Consider the following 27868-nt stretch of genomic DNA (forward strand, 5'->3'; position numbering starts at 1 on the left):
TCACCTCCCTCTGGTACTTGTCCCCCTTTTTCTTTCTTCCATGACCTTTTGTCCTTTCCTATTAGATTCCTCCCTCTCCAGTCCTGTATCTCTTTCAGCAATCAACTTCCCAACACTTTATTTCACCCCTCCCCACCTCCCAGTTTCACCTTTCACCTTGTGTTTCTCCATCTCCTCTCTTCCCCACCCCGCTTACTCTGACTCCTCATTTTTTTCTCCAGTCTTGTTGAAGGATATTGGCCCGAAACGTCAACTGTACTTTTTTTCATAGATGTTGGCTGGCCTGCTGGGTTCTTCACGCATTTTATGTGTGTTATTTGGATTTCCAGCAATTGCAGATTTTCTCTTGTTTCTAACTTCAACTGGAACTGTTTCACAGGTCGGAAGTAACAAGCAGGTTGGACAAAGGAGAGGCAGTGGATGTCATTTACTTGGATTTTCAGAAGTCATTAGATAAGGTGCCACACATGAGGCTGCTTAACAGGATAAAATCCTATGGTGTTACAAGAAAGGTACTGGCTTGGACAGAGGAATGGATAGAGGATACTGGCTTGGATAAAGGAGGCAGAGAGTGGAAATAAAGAGGGCCTTTTCAGTTGGCTGCCAGTGACTAGTGGTGTTCCTCAGGAGTCAGTATTGGGACTGCTACTTTTCACATTGCTTGCCATTGATTTAGAGAGTGGAATTGATGGCATCGTGGCAAAGTTTGTGGTTGATACAAAGCTAGGTGGAGGAGGAGGTAGTGCTGAGGAAGCATTACGATTGCAGCAGGACTTAGAAAAATTGGAAGAAAAGGCAAAAAAGTGGTAGATGGAATACATTGGTGGGAAATGTATGATAAGGCATTTTGGTAAAAGGAACAATAGTGCAAATTATTATATAAATGGGCAGAAGGCTCAAACATCAGAGGTTCAGAGGGACTTAGGAGACCTTATGCAAAACTCCCAGAAGGTTAATTTACTGGTTGAGTCTGTGGTAAAGAAGGCAAATGCAATGTTGGCATTTATTTCAAGGGGAATAGAATATAAAAGCAAGGAGATAATGCTAAGCCTTTATAAGATACTAGTCAGGCTGCATTGGGTTCTTTGCAGGAATGAGACCTGCTCTCGGGGTCTCACAACTAGCTGCTATTCAATATACCAAGGACGTGGCCTTCAGGGTTACAGGATTTCATGGCTCTGGAGGCGGGTGGACTTGAGGTCGATGCTGCTGCAGTAAATTGGTGTGTCGTGGGAGACAGAAAATCAAAAGCAGCAAGCTGGCTATGTGCCTAGAGACCTGAGTTCTTTGGGCACAAAGCTCGGAAAAAGCGATGCAACAGACTTTTAACATTATAAATCAGCGAGTTGTTTGTTATGTCTCCCCTCTCACTGTGAAACAGGGACATCTCTTTTTCCCCTTATTAGGGAGAGAGGGAGCCTGTGGTATATCGAATTACTGGGTAAACGAGTAGTCTTTGGAGTACTGCAAGTCTGTGTCTTTAATGATGCTTTGCTGCATGCTTGAGTGCTTGATGGTGGGTGCAGATGCTTTTTTTGCTGGTGGGGAGGGGGGATCGTTGCTTTGCTGCTGCTTACGCATGGGAGGGGTGAGCTGGAGGGGCTTTGGGGTTCTAACATTTAACTGTCATTCATTCTTTGGGGCACTCCTCTGTTTTCATGGATGGTTGCGAAGGAAAAGCATTTCAGGGTGTATTTTTTTTATTAATTTTTTTGAGTTTCTACAATACAACTACAAAACAAACCATGAACAAAATGGAAATTTATGCAGTGCAAAACAAATGTGTCTAATATATAATTTGTAACAATAAGGAAAAAGCACCCAAAATAAAATCATATAAAGTTAGTATCCTCCCCACCCTTCCACTACAAAACTCCAGGCCAACCATTTCAATGTGTAAAAGAAAAATTAATTGGAGTGTTCGACCCCACAGAGCTGTAAATCTATATAAAAAAAGAAAATATAATGCCTACTACCAAAACTATAATGTAATTCACATCAAAAAAACCCGTAAAACTTACAGGAAATAAAAAGCTGGAAGTAAGGGATTATAGTATAAAATAAAGAATAAACTTATTCTAAAGAGGAGTTATGAAAGTATTTAAGAAAAGGTCACCACACCTTATGAAATTTTATGTCGGAATTGAGAAGTGAATAATGAATCTTTTCAAGGACTGAACTGGACATATCACTAAGCCATTGAGCATGAGTGGGTGGGGCAACATCTGGATGTATATTATATACAATATTTCTCTGACATTAAATGTACTTTTGAATATTGTCAACAGTTTTGAGCCCCATATCTCAGAAAGGATGTGTTATCATTGGAGAGAGTCCAGAGGAAGTTCATGAGAATGATTCTCGGAATGAAGGGGTTAAGAAATGAGGAGCGTGAAAGCAGCTTTGGGCCTGTACTCACTAGAATTTGGAAGAATGTGGGGGGGGGGGATCTCATTGAAACCTACCAAATGTTGAAATGACTAGATGGAGGTAATGTTTCCTATTGTGGCAAATAGAGGGCACAGTCTCAGAATTGAGGGATGATCTTTTAGAACAGAGGTAAGGAGGAATTCTTTTAGCCAGAGAGTAGATTTATCCACTATAGGAAAAATCCTCTCCACATCCACTCTGTCTAGGCCTTTCAACATTTGACAGGTTTCAATGAGATCCCCCCCTCATCCTTCTGAATTCCAGTGTGTACAGGCCCAGAGCCATATACACTCATCATACGGTAGACCTTTCACTCTTGGAATCATTCTCTTGATACTCCTCTGAACTCTCTCCCAGGTCAACACACACTTCCTTAGAAAACAGACTCAAAACTACTCACAATACTTAAAGTGAGGCCTCACCAGTGCTTTATAAAGCCTCAGTATTACATTGTTGCTTTTATATTCTAGTCCTCTCAAAATCAGTGCTAACTTTGCATTTGCTTTGCTTACCACCGATTAAAGCTCCTATTGTTTAGAGTGATGAGGGAGATTGAAACACAGGCTGCATCACTGGGGGATCACTCTACTACAGAGAGGGGAGACTGCCTTTTTATCACAAGTGAGATCGCTCTGATGTGGAGAGGGAGACTGCTTTTTATTGCTGGTGAGGTTGCTTTGTTAAAGAGAGGGTGAATAATGCTCAGATTTGGAATCAAGAAGGCAGCGGGAGAGCACCTAAGGATTTCCAGCAGGAAGACATTTTGAGTTCTTGGGGGAAGAGAGAGGCCAGACTGCACAGGCGCATGACGTCAGACAGTTGAGTGCGAACAGTTTACAAAAGGCAGCCATATCAAGTGGGCAGCGGAGTGAGAGGCAGCAGAGTGAAAGGGCTTTGGTGGTAACGGGACGAGGTGAGGCAGTTGTTGATTGCAAAAGGAAGTAGTATGTGTGTGAGGTCGGTTTTCTGGGGTCGGTGTCAGATGTGGGAGGTCCTGGAGTCTCCCAGCGTCCCAGAAGCCACATCTGCACCCGGTGCATCGAGATGCAACTCCTAAGGGACCATGTTAGGAAACTCGATGACCTTCGTCTGGTCAGGGAGAGTGAAGAGGTGATAGAGAGGAGTTAAAGGCAGGTGGTCACTCCGGGGCCACGGGGGACAGACAAGTGGATCACAGTCAGGACAGGGAAGGGGAAGAGTCAGGTACTAGAGAGTACCCCAGTGGCTGTACCCCTTGAAAATAAATACTCCTGTTTGAGTACTGTTGGGAGGGACAGCCTACCTGGGGGAAGCGACAGTGGCCGTGCCTCTGGCACAGAGTCTGGCCCTGTGGCTCAGAAGGGTAGGGAAGGGAAGAGGAAGGCAGTAGTGATAGGAGACTCTATAGTCAGGGGGTCAGACAGGCGATTCTGTGGACGCAGGAAAGAAACTCGAATGGTAGTTTGCCTCCCAGGTGCCAGGGTCCGGAATGTTTCTGATCACGTCCAAGATATCCTCCGGTGGGAGGGAGACCAGCCAGAGGTCGTGGTATATATTGGTACCAATGACATAGGTAGGAAAAGGGAAGAGGTCCTGAAAGAAGACTACAGGGAGTTTGGAAGGAAGTTGAAAAGCAGATCAAATATAGTAATCTCGGGATTACTGCCTGTGCCATGCGACAGTGAGAACAGGAATAGAATGAGGTGGAGGATAAATGCGTGGCTGAAGGAATAGAGCAGGGGGCAGGGATTCAGATTTCTGGATCATTGGGACCTCTTTTGGAGCGGGTGTGACCTGTACAAAAAGGACGCGTTGCACTTGAATCCCGGGGGACCAATATCCTGGCGGGCAGGTTAGATAGAGCTGTTGGGGAGGGTTTAAACTAGTTTGGTGGGGGGGGGGGAATCAGAATGTGAGTGCAGGGATTAAGGTAGAAGGACAAGGGCATGATGCTAAGAGTTCTGAGTTGATGAGGAAGGACAGGCAGGGGACAGAACATAATTGTAGCCAGTTAAAGGGGTTGAAATGTGTCAATTTCAATGCTAGGAGTATTAGGAACAAGGAGGATGAACTTAGAGCATGGATTAGTACGTGGAACTACGATGTTGTGGCCGTTACTGAAACTTGGTTGGAGGAAGGGCAGGATTGGATGATGCAGGTCCCGGGGTTCAGGTGTTTTAAAAGGAATAGGATGGGAGGTGGAAAAGGCTGGGGGGGGGGGGGGAGTGGCATTGCTGGTCAGGGATAGTATCTCGGCTATAGAAAGGGAGGACGCTGCAGAGGGAGTGCCCACTGAGTCGGTCTGGGTGGAAGTCAGAACTAGGAAGGGATCAATCACTGCTGGGAGTAGTCTATAGGCCCCCAAATAGCCCTCAGGACACCGAGGAGCAGATAAGTTAGCAGATTTTAGAATGGTGCACAAAATACAGGGTAGTAGTTATGGGTGATTTCAACTTCCCTCATATTGACTGGCACCTCCTGAGTGCAAGGGGGATAGATGGGGCTGAATTTGTCAGGTGTGCTCAAGAAGGATTCTTGACACAGTATGTGGTCTGGCCGACAAGAGGAGAGGTTATACTGGATCTAGTTCTGGGTATTGTGTACAGTTCTGGTCACCGAATTATAGGAAAGATGTCAACAAAATAGAGAGAGTACAGAGAAGATTTACTAGAATGTTACCTGGGTTTCAGCACCTATGTTACAGGGAAAGGTTGAACAAGTTAGGTCTTTATTCTTTGGAGCATAGAAGTTTGAAGGGGGACTTGATAGAGGTATTTAAAATTATGAGGGGGATAGATAGAGTTGACATGGATAGGCTTTTTCCATTAGGAGTAGGGGAGATTCAAACAAGAGGACATGAGTTGAGAGTTAGGGGGCAAAAGCTTAAGTGTAACATGAGGGGGAATTTCTTTACTCAGAAAGTGGTAGCTGTGTGGAACGAGCTTCCAGTAGAAGTGGTAGAGGCAGTTCGGTATTGTAATTTAAAGTAAAATTGGATAGGTATATGGATAGGAAAGGAATGGAGGGTTATAGGTTGAGTGCAGACCAGTGGGACTAGGTAAGAGTAAGTGTTCGGCATGGACTAGAAGGACCGAAATAGGTGCTGTAATTGTTATATGGTTATATGAACCTGGTCAGGTGACAGACCTCTTGGTGGGGGAGAATTTCGGTGAGAATGACCACAACTCCCTTAGCTTCAGCATAGCTATGGAAAGGGATAAAATTAGACGAAATGGTAAAGTGCTTAACTGGGAAAGGGCTAACTTTTAAGGGAGGAGGCAGGAACTAGTGTGAGTAAATTGGAAGCAGATGTTCAAAGGGGAAGGCACAGAAGTAATGTGGGAGAAGTTTAGGGACCACTTGAGCTGGGTTCAGGATAGGTTTGTCCTACTGAGGCAAGGAAAAAATGGTAGGAGAAGGGAACCGTGGCTGACGAAACACGTGAGGCAACTCGTCAAGAGGAAAAAGGAAGCATATGTTAGAGATAAGAAGCAGGACGTAGGAGGGTCTCATACGTAGGACGTATGAGAAATATAGGGTAGCTAGGAAGGAGCTAAAGAAAGGACTTAGGAGAGCTCAAAGGGGGCATGAGAAGGCCTTGGCATGTAGGATTGAGGTGAACTCCAAGGCGTTCTATGCATATGTGAAGAACAGGAGGATGACGAGAATGAAGGTGGGACTGCTAAAGGATAAAGAGGGCAACATGTGCCTGGAGGGGGAGGAGGTTGGGGAGGTCCTAAATGAATACTTTGCTTCAGTATTCACAAGTGAAAAGGATCTTGATCAGGGTGAGGTTGAAATAGAGCAGGCCTGTGTGTTGGACAATGTGGAGATTACGGAAGAAGAAGTGCTGGATCTTCTTAAAAACATCAAGATTAATAAATCCCCAGGGCCGGATGTGATACACCCCAGGTTGTTGTGGGAATTGAGAGATGAGATCACTGGAGCATTAGCTATGATCTTTGAATCCTTTTTGGCTACGGGGAAGTGCCGGAGGACTGGAGAATGGCAAATTTAGTTCCTTTGTTTAAAAAAGGTAATAGGGAGAAACCTGGGAACTATAGACCGGTGAGTCTTACGTTGGTGGTCTGCAAACTACTGGAAAGGATTCTTAAGGATAAGATCTATGAGCATTTGGAGAAGTACAGTCTACTCATGGATAGTCAACATAGCTTTGTGAAGGGAAGATTGTGCCTCACGCCTGATTGAGTGTTTTGAAGAGGTAACAAAAGAAATTGATGAGGGTAGGGCAGTGGATATGGTCTACATGGACCATCTGACAAGGTTCCTCATGAGAGACTCATCCAGAAAGTCATGAGGCATGGGATAAGTGGAACCTTGGCTGTTTGGATAAAAAATTGGCTTAAAGGAAGAAAGCAGAGGGTAGTTGTGGAAGGAAAGTATTCTGCCTGGAGGTCGGTGACTAGTGGAGTGCTGCACTGGGATCCCTGCTATTTGTGATTTTTATAAATGACCTGGATGTAGAGGCGGAAGGATGGGTAAGTTTGTGGATTACACAAAGATTGGAGGAGTTGTGGATGGAGCTGCAGGTTGTCGAAGGTTACAAGAGGATATAGACAGGCTGCAGAGTTGGGCAGAAAAATGGCAGATGGAGTTCAATCCGGATAAGTGTGAGGTGATGCATTTTGGAAGGACAAACCAGAAGACTGAGTATAGGATTAATGGTCAGTTACTTAAGAGTGTGGATGAACAAAGGGACATTGAGGTTCAAATCCATACATCCCTCAAGGTCGCTGTGCAGGTTGAGAGGGTAGTTAAGAAGGCCTATGGGATGCTAGGCTTCATTAATAGAGGGATTGAGTACAAGAGTAGAGAGGTCATGTTGCAACTCTACAAATCTCTGGTGAGACCGCACCTAGAGTACTGTGTTCAATCCTGGTCACCTCATTATAGGAAGGATGTGGAAGCTATGGAGAGGGTGTAGAGGAGATCTACCAGGATTTTCACCCAGCCCTTAAATTCACTCCATCTTGGACACTTCTCTCCCCTTTCTTGATCTCTCGGTCTCCATCTCTGGAGACAGACTATCCACTGACATCTTCTACAAATCCACTGACTCCTGTAACTATCTTGACTATACCTCTTCCCACCCTGCCCAATGCAAAAATGCCATTCCCTATTCCCAGTTCCTCCGTCTCCGCTGCATCTGCTCCCAGGATGAAGCTTTCCGTTCCAGGACTTCTCAAATGTCCTCTTTCTTTCAGGATTGTGGTTTCCCTTCTGACATCATCAAAGATGCCCTCACCCACATCAATAGTCTACACTTCTGTTCCTTCTACCAAAGTGCATGACCACAGTTCCTGACACTGTTCCATCTGCCACTTCTTTGCACGTTCTCCCAATCTGTCTAAATTCTTCTGCAGACACCCTGCTTCCTCAATACTACCTGTCCCACCACCTATCTTCATATTGTCCACAAACCTGGCCACAAAGCCATCAATTCTTTCATCCAAGTCAATGACATATAATGTAAAAAGAAACTGTCCAATCACAGACTGCTGTGGAACACAACTTGTCACAGGCAACCAATCAGAAAAACCTACCTTTATTCCCACTCTTTGCCTCTTGTCAATCAGCCAATCCTGTATCTATGCTAGTATTTTTCCTGTAATACTATGAGCTCTTTCATCTTGCAAAGTAGCCTCATGTGAGGCTCTTTGTCAAAGTTCTTCGGAAAATCCAAATACACAACTCCACTGGTTCTCCTTTTATATCCTGCTTGTTAGTTCTTCAAAGAATTCCAACAGATTTGTCAGGCAGGATTTTCCCTCAGGAAACCATACAGACTTTGGCCTATTTTATCTTGTGCCTCCAAGTATCACAAAACCTTATCCTTATCAACTGACTCCAACACCTTCCCAACTGAGATCAGGCTAACTGGCCTGTAATTTATTTTCTTCTGCCTCTCTCCTTTCTCAAAGTGAAATAACATTTGCAATTTACCATTCCTCTGGAACCATGACAGAATCTATTGATTCTTGAAATATCATTATTAATAACTCCACAATCTCTTCAGCCACCTCTTTAGGAATCTTGGGGTGTATACCATCAGTTCCAGGTGACTTATCTCCCATCAGACCTTTCAGATTCCCAAAGCACCTTCTACTGAGTAATGTCAACTTCACTCACTTCTGTCCTTGACACTCTCGAACATCTGGCATACTGCTAGTGTCTTCCACAGTGAAAGCATATGCAAAATACTTATTTAGTTCGTCCATCATTTCCTTGTCTGCCATTACTAGTTATCCAGTGCCCCTTTCCATCAGTCCAATATCCACTCACACTTCTCATTTATTCTTCACATCTATGAAAATAAACTTTTGGGATCCACTTTTCTATTATTGGCTATTTTACCTTCATACTTCATTTTCTCCCCACCTTATAGATTTTTTTTGTTGCCTTCTGTTGGTTTTTAAAAGCTTCCCAATCTTCTCATTTCCACTAATGTTTGCTCTATTATATGTCATTTCTTTTGCTTTTATGTTGTTTTGACTTCCCTTGTCAGCCACGGTTGCACTATCCTGCCTTTCAATACCACTTCTTTGGGAAGTATCTGTCCTGTGCCCTGCACCTTCCAAATTTTTCTCAGAAATTCAAAGTCATTGCTGTTCTGCTGTCATAGGTACCTTGCATAAGTCTTCACTGTGGAAGACACTCGCAGTGTGCCAGAGGTCTTTGAGTGTCACAGTGCAGGAGTGAGAGCCATTGCTATTACAAAGGAAAATGTGCAAGGCAAACTGAAAGGTCTTAAGGTGGGTAAGTCACCTGGGCCAGGAGGACTACATTCCAGAGTCCTGAGAAAGGTTGCTGAAGAGATAATGGATGCATTGGTCATGATCTTTCAAGAATCCCTTGATTCTGGCATGGTCCTGGAGGACTGGAAGATTGCAAATATCACTCCACTCTTTAAGAAGAGAGGAAGGGTAAAGAAGGGAAATTATAAGACTATAAGACCATAAGACAAAGGACCAGAAGTCGGCCATTCGGCCCATTGAGTCTGCTCTGCCATTCCATCATGAGCTGATCCATTCTCCCATTTAGTCCCACTCCCCTGCCTTCTCACCATGACCTTTGATGCCCTGGCTACTCAGATACCTATCAATCTCTGCCTTAAATAACCCAATGACTTGGCCTCCATTGCCGCCCATGGCAACAAATTCCACAGATTCACCACCCTCTGGCTAAAAAAATTTCTTTGCATCTCTGTTCTGAATGGGCGCCCATCAATCCTTAAATCATGCCCTCTTGTACTAGACTCCCCCACCATGGGAAACAACTTTGCCACATCCACTCTGTCCATGCCTTTTGACATTCAAAGCCAGTTAGCCTACTTCAATGGTTGGGAGAGTGTTAAAGTCTATATCAAGGATGAGGTTTTGGGGTACTTGGAGACTAATGATAAAATAAGTCCAAGTCAGCATGGTTTCTGTAAAGGGAAATTTTGCCTGACAAATCTGTTAGAGTTCTTTGAGGAAGTAACAAGCAAGGTGGACAAAGCAGAGTAGTTGATGTCATTTACTTGGATCTTCACAAGGTGTTTGATAAGGTGCCACACATGAGGCTGCTTAACAAGATAAAATCCTATGGCATTACAGGAAAGATATTGGCATGGATAGTGGAATTGCTGACAGGCAGGAAGTAGCGAGTGGCAATAAAATTTCTGGTTGGCTGCCAGTGACAAGTGGTATTCCTCAGGGGTCAGTATTGGGACTGCTGATTTTCACATTTTTTGTCAATGATATAGATAATGGATTTAATGCCTTTGTGGCAAAGTTTGCAGTTGATAGGTGCAGGGGTAAGTGGTGCTGAGGAAGCAATGTAATTGCAGCAAGACTTAGACAAATTGGAAGAATGGACAAAAGATTGACAGATGTAATACAGTGTTAGAAAATGTATGATAATGCATTTTGGTAAAAGGAACAACAGTGCAAACTATTATTTAAATGAGGAGAAGGTTCAAACACCAGAGGTGCAGAGGGACTGAGGAGTCCTCATGCAATACTCCCAGAAGGTTAATTTACAGGTTGAGTCTGTGGTAAAGAAAGCAAATGCAATGTTGGCATTTATTTCAAGGGGAATAGAATATAAAAGCAAGGAAATAATACTGAGCCTTCACAAGACACTAATCAGGCTGCACTTGGAGTATTGTCAATAGTTTTGGGCCCATATCTCAGAAAGGATGTGTTGTCGTTGGAGGAAGTCCAGAGGAGGTTAAAGAGGATGATTCCAGGAATGCAAAGATTAACATACAAGGAGTGTTTGGCAGCTCTGGGCCTGTACTCACTGGAATTTAGAGGAATGCGTGGGGATCTCATTGAATCCCCCATTGAAACTTACTAACCCATCCCTCCACTTCCTCATCCAGGTCATTTATAAAAATCACTAAGAGAAGGAGTCGCAGAACAGATCCCTGATGCACACCACTGGTCACTGACCTCCGTGCAGAATATGACCCATCTACAACCACTCTTTGCCTTCTGCGAGCAAGCCAAAACTTGGATCCACAAAGCAAGGTCCCCTTGGATCTAATGCCTCTTTACTTTCTCAATAAGCCTTGCACGGGGTGTTGGCATGTGGCCAAGTGTTTAAGGCGTTGGTCTAGCGATCTGACGGTTGCTAATTCAAACCTCAACTAAGGCAGCGTGTTGTGTCCTTGAGCAAGGCACTTAACCACACGTTGCTCTGCGACGACACTGGTGCTAAGCTGTATTGGCCCTTGCCCTTCTGGTAAGGTGGCATGGAGAAAGGAAACTTGCAGCATGGGCAACTGCCGGTCTCCCATACAACCCTGCCCAGGACTGCGCCCTGGAAACTTACCAAGGCGCAAATCCATGGTCTCCCGAGACTAACGGATGCCCATTATATTATGCATGTGGTACCTTATCAAATGCCTTGCTGAAATCCATATACACTACATCTACTGCTCTACCTTCATAAATGTGTTTAGTCACATCTTCAAAAATTCAATTGGGCTCGTAAGGCACGACCTGCCTTTGACAAAGCCATGTTGACTATTTCTAATCATATTATGCCTCTCCAAATGTTCATAAATCCTGCCTCTCAGGATCTTTTCCATCAACTTACCAAACACTGAAGAAAGACTCACTGGTCTATAATTTCCTGGGCTATCTCTACCCCCTTTCTCAAATAAGGGAACATCTGCAACCGTCCAATCCTCTGGAACCTCTCCTGTCTCCATTGCTGATGCAAAGATCATCGCCAGAGGCTCAGCAATCTCCTCCCTCGCTCCCCACAGAAGCCTGGGGTGTATCTCATCTGATCCCAGAGACTTATCCAACTTGATGCTTTCCAAAAGTTCCAGCGCATTCTCTTTCTTAATGTCTATATAATCAAGCTTTTCAGTCTGCTCTAAGTCATCCCTACAATTGCCAAGTTCCTATTCAATAGTGAATACTGAAACAAAGTACTCATTAAGCACCTCTGCTTTCTCCTCCGGTTCCATACACACTTTTCCACTGTCACACTTGATTGGTCCTATTCTCTTACATCTTATCCTCTTGCTCTTCACATACTTGCCTTGGGGGTTTTCCTTAATCCTGCTTGCCAGGGCTTCTCATGGCCCCTTCTGGCTCTCCTAATTTCATTCTTAACTCCTTCCTGCTAGTCTTATAATTTGCTAGATTTCTAACATTACCCAGTTTTTTGAATCTTATGTAAGTTTTCTTCTTGTCTAGATTTTTAACGGTCTTTGTACACCACGGTTCCTGTACCCTACCATACTTTCCCTGTCTCATTGGATCATACCTATGTAGAATGCCACGCAAATATCTCCCAACATTTGCCACATTTCTGCCATACATTTCCCTGAGAACATCTGTTCCCAATTTATGCTTCCAAGTTCCTGCCTGATAACTTCATATTTCCCCTTATTCCAATTAAACGCTTTCTTGTCTGTTCCTATCCCTCTCCAATGCTATTGTAAAGGAGATAGAATTGTGATCACTATCTCCATAGTGCTTTCTCACTGAGAGACCTGACACCTGACCAGGTTCATTTCCTGATACCAGATCAAGTACAGCTTCTCCTCTTGTAGGCTTATCTACATAGAATGTTAGGAAACCTTCTAGAACACACCTTACAAACTCCACCCCATCTAAATCCCTCGCTCTAGGGAGATGCAAATCAATATTTGGGAAATTAAAATCTCCCACCACAACAACCCTATTAGCAGGATCCATACACACTTAGCAGGATCTCCCAGTGGCCACACATTTTAATTCCACGCCCCATTCCCATTCTGATATGTCTATCCATGGCCTCCTCTATTGTCAAAATGAATCCAAACTCAGGTTGGAGGAACAACACCTTATATACCGGCTGGGTAGCCTCCAACCTGATGGCATGAACATTGACTTCTCTAACTTCCGTTAATGTCCCTCCTCCCCTTCTTACCCCATCCCTGACATATTTAGTTGTTTGCCTGTTCTCCATCTCCCTCTGGTGCTCCCCCCCCCCATCCTTTCTTTCTCCCAAGGCCTCCCGTCCCATGATCCTTTCCCTTCTCCAGCTCTGTATCACTTTCGCCAATCACCTTTCCAGCTCTTAGCTTCATCCTACCCCCTCCAGTCTTCTCCTATCATTTCGCATTTCCCCCTCCCCCCCACTACTTTCAAATCTCTTACTATCTTTCCTTTTGGTTAGTCCTGACGAAGGGTCTCTGCCCGAAACGTCAACAGCGCTTCTCCCTATAGATGCTGTGTTCCACCAGCATTTTGTGTGTGTTGTTGTTTGAATTTCCAGCATCTGCAGATTTCCTCATGTTTAGTATTACACCTTTCCAGAATTTGTCTCTCTATCTGCTCCTCAGTGTTCCTGTTACTTTTGGGTGGCCTATAAAAAACACCCAGTACAGTAATTGACCCATTCCTGTTTCTAACTTCCACCCATAGAAACTCAGTAGACAAATCCTCCATGTCTTCCGCCTTTTCTGAAGTTGTGACACTATCTCTGATGAACACTGCCATGCTCCCACCTGTTTTGCCTCTTTCCCTGTCCTTTCTGAAACAGCTAAAGCCCAGCACTCTCAGTAGCCATTCCTGCCCCTGAGCCATCCAAGTCTCTGTAATGGCCACAACATCATAGCTCCAAGTACTGATCCACACTCTAAGCTCATTCACTTTGTTCATGATGCTTCTTGCATTAAAATAGATACATCTCAAACCATTGGTCTGAGCATATCCCTTCTCTGTCACCTACTATCCTTCCTGTCGCCCTGTTTCCAAGTTTTCTCTATTTGGGAGTCAACAACCCCTTTCTCTGTCTCTTCAGTTCGGTTCCCTCCCCTCAGCAATTCTAGTTTAAACTCTCCCTGATAGCCTTAGCAAACCTTCCCGCCAGGATATTGGTCCCCCTTGGATTCAAGTGCAACCCGTCCTTTTTGTACAGGTCATACCTGCCCCAAAAGAGGTCCCAATGATCCAGAAATCTGAATCTCTGCCCCCTGCTCCAATCCCTCAGCCATGCATTTATCCTCCACCTCACTCTATTCCTATACTCACTGTCATGTAGCACAGGCAGTAATCCCAAGATTACTACCTTTGAGGTCCTGGTTCTCAACTTCCTTCCTAACTCCCTGTGGTCTGTTTTCAGGACCTCCTCCTTTTCCCTACCTATGTCATTGGTACCAACATGTACCATGACCTCTGGCTGCTCACCTTCCCACTTCAGGATATCGTGGACACGATCAGAAACATCCCGGACCCTGGCACCTGGGAGACAAACAACCATCAGTTTTTCTTTCCTGCATCCACAGAATCACTTGTCTGACCCCATAACTATAGAGTCCCCTATTACTGCTGCCTTCTTCCTTTCCCTACCCTTCTGAGCCACAGGGCCAGACTCTGTGCCAGAGGTGTGGCCACTGATGCTTCCCCCAGGTAGGCTGTCCCCCACCAACAGTACTCAAACAGGAGTAGTTATTGTTAAGGGGGACAGCCACAGGGGTACTCTGTAGTATCTGACTCTTGCCCTTCCCTCTCCTGACTGTTACCCACTTATCTGTCTCCTGAGGCCTCAGTGTGACTACTTGTCTATAGCTCTTCTCTGTCACCTCTTCATTTTCCCTGACCAGATGAAGGTCATCGAGCTGCTGTTCCAGTTCCCTAACCCAGTCCCTAAGGAGCTGCAGCTCTGCACCTGGCGCAGATGTGGCCTTCCAGGAGGCTGGGAATCTCCTGAACTTCCCACATCTGATACCCAGTACAGAACACCGGCCTGTTGGGTTGGGTGGTAGTTATTCAGAGACTTCAAGCTGGCCTGGTTAAAATCCCCCACAGTGATAGGGAACGCAGCAGAGTGTGCTGCTTTGTGCCTGATGATTACACTTCTCAGCTTCTCTAGTGCCAGCCTAACTGACGATGGCCAAAGGTGAAACGTACACCACTACCAGGATCACACACAAAATGCTGGTGGAACGCAGCAGGCCAGGCAGTATCTATAGGGAGAAGCGCTGTCGACGTTTCGGGCCAAGACCCTTCATCAGGACTAACTGAAAGGAAAGATAGTAAGAGATTTGAAAGTAGGAGGGGGAGGGGAAAATGCAAAATGATAGGAGAAGACCGGAGGGGGTGGGGTGAAGCTGAGAGCCAGACAGGTGATTGGCAAAAGGGATGCAGAGCTAGAGAAGGGAAAGGATCATGGGACGGGAAGCCTACAGAGAAAGAAAGGGGGAGGGGAGCACCAGAGGGAGATGGAGAACAGGCAGAGTGATGGGCAAAGAGAGAAAAAAAAACTAAATATATCAGGGATGGGGTAAGAAAGGGAGGGGCATTAAAGGAAGTTAGAGAAGTCAATGTTCATGCCATCAGGTTGGAGGCTACCCAGCCGGTATATAAGGTGTTGTTCGTCCAACATGAGTGTAGCTTCATCTTGACAGTAGAGGAGGCCATGGATAGACATATCAGAATAGGAATGGGACGTGGAATTAAAATGTGTGGCCACTGGGAGATCCTGCTTTCTCTGGCGGACAGAGCATAGGTGTTCAGCGACTACCAGGATGATGGCTGACATTTCACTGCTAGATGTTTGAGGTCAGGTGAACATGACTATGCACCATAATGAGTTGATGTTAAAACATACTCCATCTCCTCTAGCTGGCCTGTCTTTGAAGAGAATGGTAAAGCCATCAGGCTGCAGCGTTGCATCCGAAATGGCAGAGGTGAGCCATGTTTCCATAAAGCAAAGTTTACAACAGTCTATGTCTCTCTGGTACTGCAAACTTGCTCTGAGTTCTTTAGTTTTATTTTCCAGAGACTGTACATTTGCCAGCAGGATAGTTGGAAGTGGGGGTCTAAGGGCTCTGCTTTTCAATTGTACCTGCAAACTGGCACGGCTTTAAAGATCTTGAAATTATGCTTCTTATTGAAGTACCTGAGGCTGTGACTGGGGATGTCAGCTATAGTATCCTAAATGGGAATATTGGATGAAGCCAGAAAAAGAACTTGAGAGGGGGAGGAGTACAACTAGCAGAAGATAGGTGAAAAAGGCCAAGGACTGAAGGAATCTGATAGGAAAGGACAGATGATTATGGGAGAAAGGGAAATAAGAGGGGCACCATTTGGACAGATGAGGAGAAGAGGTGAGAGGGAAGCAAAAATGGGGAATGGAGAAAGGCAATGGGGGAGAAATTACTGTAAGCTGGAGAGATCAACATTCAAATCATCAGTGTTGCTCCTCCAACCTGAGTTTTGCCTCAGCATTACTCAAACTTCAGAGTTGTAGACGCAGACAGATCTATCACTAAGGAACCTAATGATCTGGAGCATTTCCTCTTTTCATTACCTCCATCGGGGACAAGGTCCAAAAGTCTGAAGATTCAGCAATTCAGGAACAGCTTATTCTCCTCTGCCATCAGATTTCTGAACAGCCAATGAACCCATGAACACTACCTTGTTATTTTTTTTTGCAGTTTATTTCTTATTGTAACCTATAGTAGTATTAGCTGACTGGTGGTGAAGTGGCATCCACAAGGTGAGTGGCCCCGGGTTCAAATCTGGCCGGCTCCTTGCACACTTTCCATCTGTGCAAGGAGAGTATCGAGCTAGCATCTTAGCCTCAGAAGAAAAAATGCTAAAAGAAACAAAGAGGTTGCCAACCAATGCTCCACTAGGCATGGAGAGGATTAACAACAACCTATAGTACCTTTCAAAACTTGGGCTGTATTACTGCCAAAAAACCACAGATTTCATGTCATCTGTCAGTGATAATAAAAATGATTCTGAGTCTGACTTGATCATGAGTAAATGTAACCCTAAATTCAGCCTGACTGCTGCCAGCACATCGACAGTAATTCACGGGGATCTGTTAACAAGCACCGAGCAAGTGAAGGACACCAGAAGGGAATATTACCTGTTAGATATTGTTCCACCCCTCATCTTCCCCATTTTTCTTTCACTTACATTGGAATTTGGTGTGGAGGACACACTGCTCCTCTCTCCATCCACGAACAAGCAGTCCTGCTGAGGCTCCGTCAGCTGAGAACAGATCAGAATCAAAGTGAGACCTCACAACATCAGATTGGACTGAAATCAGGATTTGTGTTTGAACGGGGAAAGTGCAGTGTGTGAGGCTGAGCAATGACAAGACACTAAATCAATGTGAGGTCAGTCCTTTTTCAGTAATGAGTTCAGAGGAAGAACTAGCAGTCACTGGAGTCAGACATTCTGCCTGGTGTCATCTTACAATATGGCCCAGTCCATCACAGGTAAGGCCCTCCCCATCACTGAGCACATCTACACGGAGCACTGTCACAAGAAAGCAGCATCCATCATCAAGAACCCCACTATCCAGGTCATGCTTTCTTCTCACTGCTGCCATCAGGAAGAAGGTACAGGAGACTCAAGACCCAAACCATCAGGTTCAGGAACAGTTATTACTCCTTAACCATCAAGCTTGTGAACCAGAGGGGATAACTTCACTCAACTTTACCTACCCTGTTACAGAACTGATTCCACAACCTCTGAACTTGATATTTATTGCTGATTTATTTATTTGTTTTATTTTTATTTTTGGATTTTCACATTGGTTTGTCCATCCTGTTGGGTGCGGTCTTTCATTGATTCTATTGTGTTTCTTTGTATTTACTGTGAATGCCCACTGGAAAATGAATCTCAGGGTTGTATTTAGTGACATATAAGTTTGCTGATGACACAAAGGTTGGAGGTGTTGTGGATAGTGTGGAGGGCGGTCAGAGGTTACAGTGGGACATTGATAAGATGCAAAACTGGGCTGAGAAGTGGCAGATGGAGTTCAACTCAGTTAAGTGTGAAGTCGTTCATTTTGATAGGTCAGATATGATGGCAGAATATAGTACTAATGGTAAAACCCTTGGCAGCGTGGAGGATCAGAGAGATCTTGGGGTCCGAATCCATAGGACACTTAAAGCAGTTGCGCAGGTTGACGCTGTGGTTAAAAAGGCATATGGTGTATTAACCTTCATTAATCTTGGAATTGAATTTAGGAGCCGAGAGGTAATGTTGCAGCTATATAGGAACCTGGTCAGACCCCACTTGGAGTACTGTGCTCAGTTCTGGTCACCTCACTACAGGAAGAATGTGGAAGCCATAGAAAGGGTGCAAAGGAGATTTACAAGGATGTTGCCTAGAATGGGGAGCATGCCTTATGAAAACAGGTTGAGTGAACTCAGCCTTTTCTCCTTGGAGTGATGGAGGATGAGAGGTGACCTGATTGAGATGTATAAGATGATCAGAGGCATTGATCGTGTGGATAGTCAGAGGCTTTTTCCCAGGGCTGAAATGGTTGCCACAAGAGGACACAGGTTTAAGGTGCTGGGGAGTAGGTATAGAGGAGATGTCAGGGGTAAGTTTTTTACTCAGACAGTGGTGAGTGCATAGAATGGGCTGCCAACAATGGTAGTGGAGGCGGATACGATAGGGTCTTTTAAGAGACTTTTGGATAGGTACATGGAGCTTAGAAAAATAGAGGGCTATGGGTATGCCTAGTAATTTCTAAGGTAGGGACATGTTCAGCACAACTTTGTGGGCCGAAGGGCCTGCATTGTGCTGTAGGTTTTCTATGTTTCTATGACATGTATACACTTTGAAAATAAATTTACCTTGAACTTTGAACTTAGGAAATAAGGCTGAGTAGGTAAGGAACCAGGCAAGAGGCTTCAAGACAGACCCGTGGATATGCAAGGAATGGAGGATTTGAATTAGTGCAGGCAGAAGGGACTGGTTTAATTTGGGATCATGCTCAGCACAGACATGGTAGGTGAAAGGGCAGTCCCTATGCTGTATTTTTCTGATTTCTGTCGGTAATGTCTGTTGCTGAGGGAGGATGTGTTCTGAGTAGAAGTGGAAATAAAGGAGGTTTACTCGAATGAATGGGTTTGAATACTGTCAGTGGGGATGTCTAGATTAATATAAGAATTCTATTACCACCTCCTGGGGCAGAATTACAGCTGGAAATTCTGTGTGTATGTGGGTTAGTGAAGATAGTGAAGATGAACCAGGACTTTCCAAAGGGAATGTAATAGAGATGTGGAGAGGAGCGGAAAGGATTGCTCTCCTGGGAGCTGGCATGGACTAATAGTGGCTAATATTGATTAGCACAATATCGATTTGGTTAAAACAGGTGCCTGTCCTGGTAAATGTGCAACAGGTGGGCCATGCTGAGAGAAACCTAAGAATGGAAATCTGCAATTGGTTTAAAATGTACACACCAGCAATTTGAGTGAGAGGGTAGTTAATATTTCAAGTCTATGAACTTCCTCCAGCAAGAAGCAGCAAATGTTAGATATCAAACTTGTCAGTGTAGAGAACAGTTGCAGGAGTTTAATGGCACAAGTGATGTGATGTTGACTGGAGAAGGAGTGTTTAACACAGCTGAGCTGACTGGGGAAGGTATAAATAGGGTCAATGAAGAAAAATGTGGAGAGAAGGAACAAATATTGTGTACAGTTCTGGTCACCAAATTATAGGAAAGATGTCAACAAATTAGAGAGAGTACAGAGGAGATTTACTAGAATGTTACCTGGGTTACAGCACCTAAGTTACAGAGAAAGGTTGAACAAGTTAGGTCTTTATTCTTTGGAGTGCAGAAGGTTGAGGGGGGACTTGATAGAGGTATTTAAAATTATGAGGGGGATAAATAGAGTTGACGTGGATAGGCTTTTTCCATTGAGAGTAGGGGAGATTCAAACAAGAGGACATGAGTTGAGAGTTAAGGGGCAAAAGCTTAGGGGTAACACTAGGGGGAACTTCTTTACTCAGAGAGTGGTAGCTGTGTGGAATGAGCTTCCAGTAGGAGTGGTAGAGGCAGATTCGATTTTGTTATTTAAAAAAAATTGGATAGGTATATGGACAGGAAAGGAATGGAGGGTTATGTGCTGAGTGCAGGTAGGTGGGACTAGGTGAGAGTAAGCGTTTGGCACGGACTAGAAGAGCTGAGATGGCCTGTTTCCGTGCTGTAATTGTTATATGGTTTTATATGGTTAAATAGAAATTAAACATTGCTGGAACTGAAATAAAACACTGCAGCTAATGGAAACCTGGAATATGATTGTTGTCCAGTCAGCTCATCATAGGAATAATGTCATTCACCTGGTAATAGTGAAAAGATTCATAAGGTTGTTACCAACACTGGAGAGCTTGGATAGGGCTGGGACTGGTTACTCTGGAGTGAAGGAAGCTGAGGGGTGACCTTTTAGAGGTTTATAAAATTATGAGTGGCAGAGATAAGATGAATGGTTATATACTTGGGGAATTTAAAACAAGTTTGCTGTTTTGAGACAAATTAAGGTGGATAACTCCCCAGGGCCTGACAAAGTGTCCACTTGGACTCTGTGGGAGGAAAGTGCAGAAATTGCAGGGCTTCGAGCAGAGATACTTAAATCATCCTTAGCAACAGATGAGGTTCCAGAGGATTGGAGGATAGCTAACATTATTCTGCTGCTCAAAAAATAAGCCAGGAAGTTATAGACTGGTTAGCCTGACATCAGAAGTGGAAAAGTTATTGGAAGTATTCTAAAGGACAGGATATATGAGTATTTGGATAGACATGGACTGATGATGAGTAGTCAGCAGGGCTCCATACATGATAAGTTGTGTCTAACCAATCTTATAGAGGTTTTCAAGGAATTGCCAGGAAAGTTGATGAAGGCAAGGCAGTGGATGGTCAAGAAGGTTCAGTCACTGGGCATTCAAGATAAGATAGTAAATTGGATAAGGCAGTGACATTGTGGCAGTAGCCAGAGTGTATGAACGTAGAAGAGTACAGCACAGAAACAGGCCTTTTGGCCCACAATATTGTGCCAAACCAGCTAAAAAGAACATCAAAAACACCCAAACACTAATCCTTCCTATCTACACCATGTCCATATCCCTCCATCTTCCTCACTTCATGTGCCTATCCAAACATATTGTAAAAGCCTCTAATGTACAGTATTTGCCTCTACCACTATACCAGGCAGTACATTCCAGGTATCCGTGACTCTGAGTAAAATACTTAACTCTCACATCCCCTTGAAACTGCCAAACACTCTTCATATGTTAACTCCTTCATTCCCAGAATAATTTTCATGACCCTCCTCTGGACTCCCTCCAATAATGACACATCCTTTCTGAGATACGTGGCCCAGATCTGTTGACAATACTCCAAGTGCGGCCTGACTAGTGTCTTATAAAGCTTCCTGCTTCTTACATTCTATTTCCCTTGAAATGAATGTCAACATTGCATTTGCCTTCTTCACCACAGATTCCACCTGTAAAATAACCTTCTGGGAGTCTTACACGAGGACTCCTAAGTTCCTTTGCACCTCTGATGTTTGAATATGCTCCCCATTTAGATCTTTTGTTCCTTTTACCAAATTGCATTATCATACATTTCCCAACACTGTATTCCATCTGCCACATTAATGCCCATTCTTCCAATTTGCCTAAGAACTTCTTCAATTGCATTGCTTCCTCAGCACTACCTACCCCTCCACCTATCTTTGTATCATAGAACCACAGAACATTACAGCACAGAAACAGGCCTTTTGGCCCTTCTTGGCTGTGCCGAACCACTTTTCTGCCTAGTCCCACTGACCTACACCTGGGCCATATCCCTCCAAACCCCTCTCATCCATATACCTGTCCAAGTTTTTCTTAAGTGTCATAAGTGAGTCCGCATTCACCACTTCATCTGGCAGCTCATTCCACACTCCCACCACTCTCTGCGTGAAGAAGCCCCCCCCCCCATAATGTTCCCTTTAAACTTTTCCCCCTTCACCCTTAACCCATGTCCTCTGGTTTTTTTCTCCCCTGGCCTCAGTGGAAAAAGTCTGCTTGCATTCACTCTATCTCTACCCATCATAATTTTATACACCTCTATCAAATCACCCCTCATTCTCTTACGCTCCAGGGAATAAAGTCCTAACCTATTCAACCTTTCTCTGTAACTCAGTTTCTCAAGTCCTGGCAACATCCTTGTAAAGCTTCACTGCACTCTTTCAACCTTATTAATATCCTTCCTGTAATTAGGTGACCAAAACTGCACACAATACTCCAAATTTGGTCTCACCAATGTCTTATACAACCTCACCATTATATTCTAACTCTTATACTCAATACTTTGATTTATAAAGGCCAATGTACCAAAAGCTTTCTTTACAACCCTATCTACTTGTGAAGCCACTTTTAGGGAATTATGTATCTGTACTCCCAGATCCCTCTGTTCTACTGCACTCCTCAGTGTCCTACCATTTACCTTGTATGTTCTACCTTGGTTTGACCTTCTGAACTGCAATACCTCACACTTGTCCGCATTAATCTCCATCTGCCATTTTTCAGCCCATTCCTCCAACTGGTCCAAATCCTTCTGCAAGCTTTGAAAACCTTCCTCACTGTCCACTACACCTCCAGTCTTTGTAACATCAGCAAATTTGCTGATCCAATTTGCCACATTATCATCCAGATCATTGATATAGATGACAAATAACTATGGACCCAGCACTGATCCCTGTGGCACACCACTAGTCACAGGCCTCCACTCAGAGTAGCAATCCTCCACTACCACTCCCTGGCTTCTTCCATTGAGTCAATGTCTAATCCAATTTACTACCTCTCCATGTATACCTAGTGACTGAATCTTCCTAACTAATCTCCTATGCAGGACCTTGTCAAAGGCCTTACTGAAGTCCATGTATACAACATCCACTGCCTTCCCTTCATCCACTTTCCTGGTAACTTCCTCGAAAAACTCTAATAGATTGGTTAAACATGACCTATCACACACAAAGCCACGCTGACTTTTTCTAATAAATCCCTGTCTATCCAAATACTTGTAGATCCTATCTCTTAGTATTCCTTCCAATAATTTACCTACTACCGATGTCAAACTTACCGGCCTATAACTTCCCGGCTTACTTTTTGAGCCTTTTTTAATCATCTGCAAACTTTGCCATAAACCATCAATTCCATTATCTAAATCATTCACAATATGAAAAGCAGCGGTCCCAATACTGACCCCTGAGGAACACCACTAGTCACTGGCAGCCAACCAGAAAAGGGCCTCTTTATTCCGACTCACAGTCTCCTGCCTGTGAGCCAGCCATTCTTCTGTCCAAGCCAGTATCTTTCCTGTAAGATTTTATCTTGTTAAGACAGCTTCATGTTAGGCACTTTATCAAATACCTTCTGAAAATCGTAAGTAAATGACATCCACTGCCTCTCCTTTGTCCACTCTGCTAGTTACTTGCTCAAAGAATTCTAACAGATTTGTAAGGCAAGATTTCCTTTACCGAAACCAAGCTTACATTAACTTGTATTATCTTTAGTCTCCAAGTGCCCTGAAACCTCATCCTTAATAATGGACTTCAACACTTGGCCTATAATTCAGCTACGTGGCCTATAATTTCCTCTTTTGTTTTCCTCCCTTTTCAAAGAATGCAGTGCCATTTGCAATTTCCCAGCCCTCTGGGACCATGCAGGAATCAGATGATTCTTGAAAAATCATGACCAATGCATCCGTTATAGAAAAGTATACATTTATTATCTTCAGCAAACTCTTTCAAGACTCTAGGATGTAGTCCATCTGGTCCAGGACTCACCCACCTTAAGACCTTTCAGTTTGCCAAGTACTTTTTCATTTGTAATAATAATTGCCTCACTCCTGCTATCTGACCACTCACAAACCTCTGGCATACAGTTAGTGTCTTCCACAATAAAGACTAAAGCAAAGTTCTTATTAAGTTCATCTGCCATTTCTTTGTCCCCATTACTACCTCACCAGCATCATTTTCCTGTGGTTCAATATCAACTCTCACATCCTTTTTACTCTTTATATAACTGGAAAAACTTTTTCTATCCTGCTTTATATTATCAGCTAGTTTGCCCTCACATTTCATCTTTTCTCTTCTTATAGCTTTTTTTTTACTTGCCTTTTGTTGGATTTTAAAAGCTTCCCAATCATAAGACCATAAAACATAGGAGCAGAAGTAGGCCATTTGGTCCATCGAGTATGCTCCGCCATTCAATCATGGGCTGGTCCAATTTTTCCAGTCATCCCCACTCCCCTACTTTCTCCCCATATTCTTTGGTATAATTATCCCACTTTTGCCATCTTATATGGCCCTTCCTTGACTTTTATGCAGTTCTTAACTCCCCTCATCAGCCATGGTTGCCTAGCCCTGCCATTTGAGAACATCTTAGTCTGTGGGACATATCTAACCTGTGCCTTGTGAACTGTTGCCAGAAACTCCAGCCAGTTCTGTTTTGCTGTCATCCCCACTGTATCCCCCTCCAATCCAGCTGGGCAAGCTCCTCTTCTGTGCGTCTGTATTTTCCTTTATTCTATTGCAATACTGATACATGCAACTTATTCCTCTCAAACTGCAGTATGAATTCAATTATATTATGATCAATGCCTCCTAAGGGTTCCTTTACATTGAGCACCTCAATAAGATATGGATTATTACACAACACCCAGGCTAAGACAGCCTTTCCCTGAGTTGGCTTAAGCACAAGCTGCTCTAAAAAGCCAACTCGTCAGCATTCGACAAATTACATCTCCTGCGATCTGACATCATCCTGGTTTTCCTAATTCCCATGCATATTGAAGTTTCCCCATTACAGTTATGACATTACCCTTATTACATGCCTTTTCCAGCTTTCTTTGCAATCTCAACCCCACATCTTGGCTACTATTTGGAGGCCTATATATGATTCCCATAATGTTTTTTTCACTGTTACAGTTTCTAAACTCCATACACAAAGATTCAACATTCTCTGATCCCATGTTACCTCTTTCTAAAGCTGTAATTCCATTTCTGACCAATAGCTACACCACCACATAAGACTTCCTGCCTGGCCTTTTGATACAAAGTATAACTTTTGATGTTAAATCCCCGACTATGACCTTCTTTCACCCATGACTCAGTGATGCCCAGAACATCATACTTACCATTCTCTAATTGCGCCACAAGTTTTTCCACTGTATTCCAACTGCTATGTGAATTTAAATACAGCTCCTTCAGTTCTGTGTTCTTCAGCCTTATGACATAGGATTTTATCTTGTTATGCAGCCTCATCTGTGGCACCTTATCAAATGCCCTTTGAAAATCCAAGTAAATGGCATCCACTGCCTCTCCTTTGTCTACCCTCCTTGTGCTTCCTTGAAGAACTCTAACAGATTTGTCAGGCAAAATTTTCCTTTTGGTAGGAGGCAGCGAGTGGGAATTTCCTTTTCTGGTTGGCTGACAGTGGCTAGTGGCTGCACAGGTCGTTGTTGAGACCACTTCTTTTTAAGCAGTAGATCAATGATTTAAATGATGGAATAGATGGCTTTGTTGCCAAGTTTGCAGATGATACGAAGATTGGTGGAGGGGCAGGTAGTGTTGAGGAAAGAGGTAGGCTGCAGAAGGACTTAAACAGGTTAACAGAATGGGCAAGAAAGTGGCAAATGAAAGACAATGTTGAAACGCATAATCATGCACTTTGGTAGTATAAGTAAATGTGCAGACTATTTTCTAAACAGGGAGAAAATCCAAAAAGCTGAGATGCAAAGGGACTTGGGAGTCCTTATGCAGAACACCCTAAAGGTTAACTTGCAGGTTGAGTTGGTGATGAGGAAGGCTAATGCAACGTTAGCATTCATTTCAAGAGGTCTAGAATACTAAAGCAGGGATGTGATACTGAGGCTTAAAAAGGCACTGATGAGGCTTCACCATGAGTATTGTAAATGGTTTTATGCTCCTCCTCTAAGAAAAGATGTGCTGACATTGGAGATGGTTCAGAGAAGGTTAACAAGGATGATTCTGGGAATGAAAGGGTTTTCATACAAAGAAAATTTGATGGCTCAGAGTTTATATTTGTTGGAATTTAGAAGGATGATGGGGGAATCTCAATGAGACCTTTCGAATGTTTAAAGACCTACACAGAGTAGATGTGGAAAGGATGTTTCCCATGGTGGGATAGTCCTAGGATAGAGGGGTGTCCAAGTAAAACAGAAATGCTCTTTAGCCAGAGGGTGATGACTCTATGGAATTTGTTACCACAGGCAGCTGTGGAGGCCAGGTCATTGGGTGTATTTTAGGCAGAGCTTGATCAGTTCCTGACTGGATACAACATCAAAGGTTACAGGGAGAAGAAGGCCGGGGAGTGGGGTTAAGGAGAGGTAAAAAAGGATAAGCCATGATTGGATGATGGAGAAGACTCAATGGGCCAAATGGCCTGTCTGCTTCTACATCTTATAGTCTTATAGAAGCCATCCTGACTTTGACATTATATCATTATTCTCCAAGTACCCCAAAACCTCATCCTTAATAATGAACTCCAACCACTGAGGTTAGGCTAATTGGCCTATAATTTCCTTTCTTTTGCCTTCCACCCTTTTTAAAGAGTTGAATGACAGTTGCAATTTCCCAGTCTTGCAGAACCATTCCAGACTCAAGGGATTCTTGAAAGATCAAAACAAATGCATCTGCTACCTCTTCAGCAACCTCTTTCCGAACTCTGGGATATAATCCGTCTGGTCTAGGTGCATTATCCAAATTAAGACTCTAAGACTATAAGATGTAGGAGCAGAATTAGTCCATTCTGCCCATCAAGTCTGCTACTCCATTCTATCATGGCTGATCCTGTATCCCATTCAACCGAATACATGCCTTCTCGCCATATCCTTTGATGCCCTGACTGATCAGGAAACCATCAACGTCTGCCTTAAATATACCTACAGACTTGGCCTCTGCCACAGTCTGTGGAAAAGCATTCTACAGATTCAACACTCTATGGCTTAAAAAAATTCCTCCTAACTTCTGTTCTATAGGGTTGTCCCTCAATTCTGAGGCTGTGCCTTCCAGTTCAGGATATCACCACCATAGGAAACATCCTCTCCACATCCACCCTGTCTAGTCCTTTCAACATTTGGTAGGTTTCAATGAGAATCCCCCCCACCCACGAGGAGGTTCATTCTCGTGAACCTCCTCTGGACTCTTTTGAATGACAACACATCCTTTCTGAGATATAGGGCCCAAAACTATTGACAATACTCCAAGTGCAGCCTGACTAGTGTCTTGGATTTGATCAGAGAGTCTCTCTTCTCTTGGTTTTTCTCTCAGGATGGACTGCCCAGTCCTTCTTTTTCTGTTTAGAATAGTGATTTTTTTCTCTCTTTTCTTTCAAATGAAAATTTCTAATAGTCCTTCCTTTCTTCATAAATTGATAAGAGGAGAATTATACATTCTATATCAAACTTATACTTTGTAGATCAACACTATGTGTGATTCTGATATTGTTTATTTTATCTTCTGTATGTACTGCTATTGACATATATACCTGAGGTATTCTCCCCGTTTGTATACACACTTTAAAAAAAAATCAATATAAAGATTGAAAAAAGAAAAGACTAGCGTCTTATAAAGCCTCAGAATTATCTCCTTAATTTTATATTCTCTTCCCCCTGAAATGAATGCCACATTTGCATTTGCCCTCTTTACCACAGACTCAACCTATAAATTAACCTTCTGGGAGTCTTGCATGTGGACTCCTGAGTCCCTCTGCACCTCTGACATTTGAACCTTCTCCCCAATTAGATAATACTCTGCACAATTGTTCCTTTTACCAAAATTCATTTTAATACATTTCCCAACACTGTATTCCATCTGTCACTTATTTGCCCATTCTTCCAATTTGTCTGAGTCCTGCTGCAATTACATTGCTTCCTCAGCACTACCTATTCCTCCACCTATCTTCGTATAATCCACAAATTTTGCCACAAAGCTATCAATTCCACTATCTAAATCACTCACAATGTGAAAAGTAGTGGTCCCAATACTGATCCCTGAGGAACATTACTAGTCACTGGCAGCCAATGAAAAAGGTCCCCTTTATTCCCACTCACTGTTTCCTGCTTATCAGACATTCATCTATCCATGCCAGTATTTTTCCTGTAGCACCATAGGATTTTATCTTGTTAAGCA

The 27868-nt window shown here is 43.5% G+C and overlaps 1 protein-coding gene across 9 annotated transcripts in view; it reads right to left on the reverse strand.

The window, feature by feature from the left end:
* tmem63c (transmembrane protein 63C) overlaps nt 1–27868 on the reverse strand; it is a 616893-nt gene that overhangs the window by 200774 nt on the left and 388251 nt on the right. For all 9 annotated transcript variants that reach the window (XM_073039119.1, XM_073039117.1, XM_073039118.1 and 6 more), the window contains one exon: nt 16848–16922. In XM_073039119.1, the coding sequence (XP_072895220.1) occupies nt 16848–16922 (75 nt within the window). The remainder of the gene's footprint in view (nt 1–16847; nt 16923–27868) is intronic.

The sequence above is a fragment of the Hemitrygon akajei genome, chromosome 3, assembly GCF_048418815.1.
Source record: "Hemitrygon akajei chromosome 3, sHemAka1.3, whole genome shotgun sequence".
Lineage (NCBI taxonomy): Eukaryota > Metazoa > Chordata > Chondrichthyes > Myliobatiformes > Dasyatidae > Hemitrygon > Hemitrygon akajei.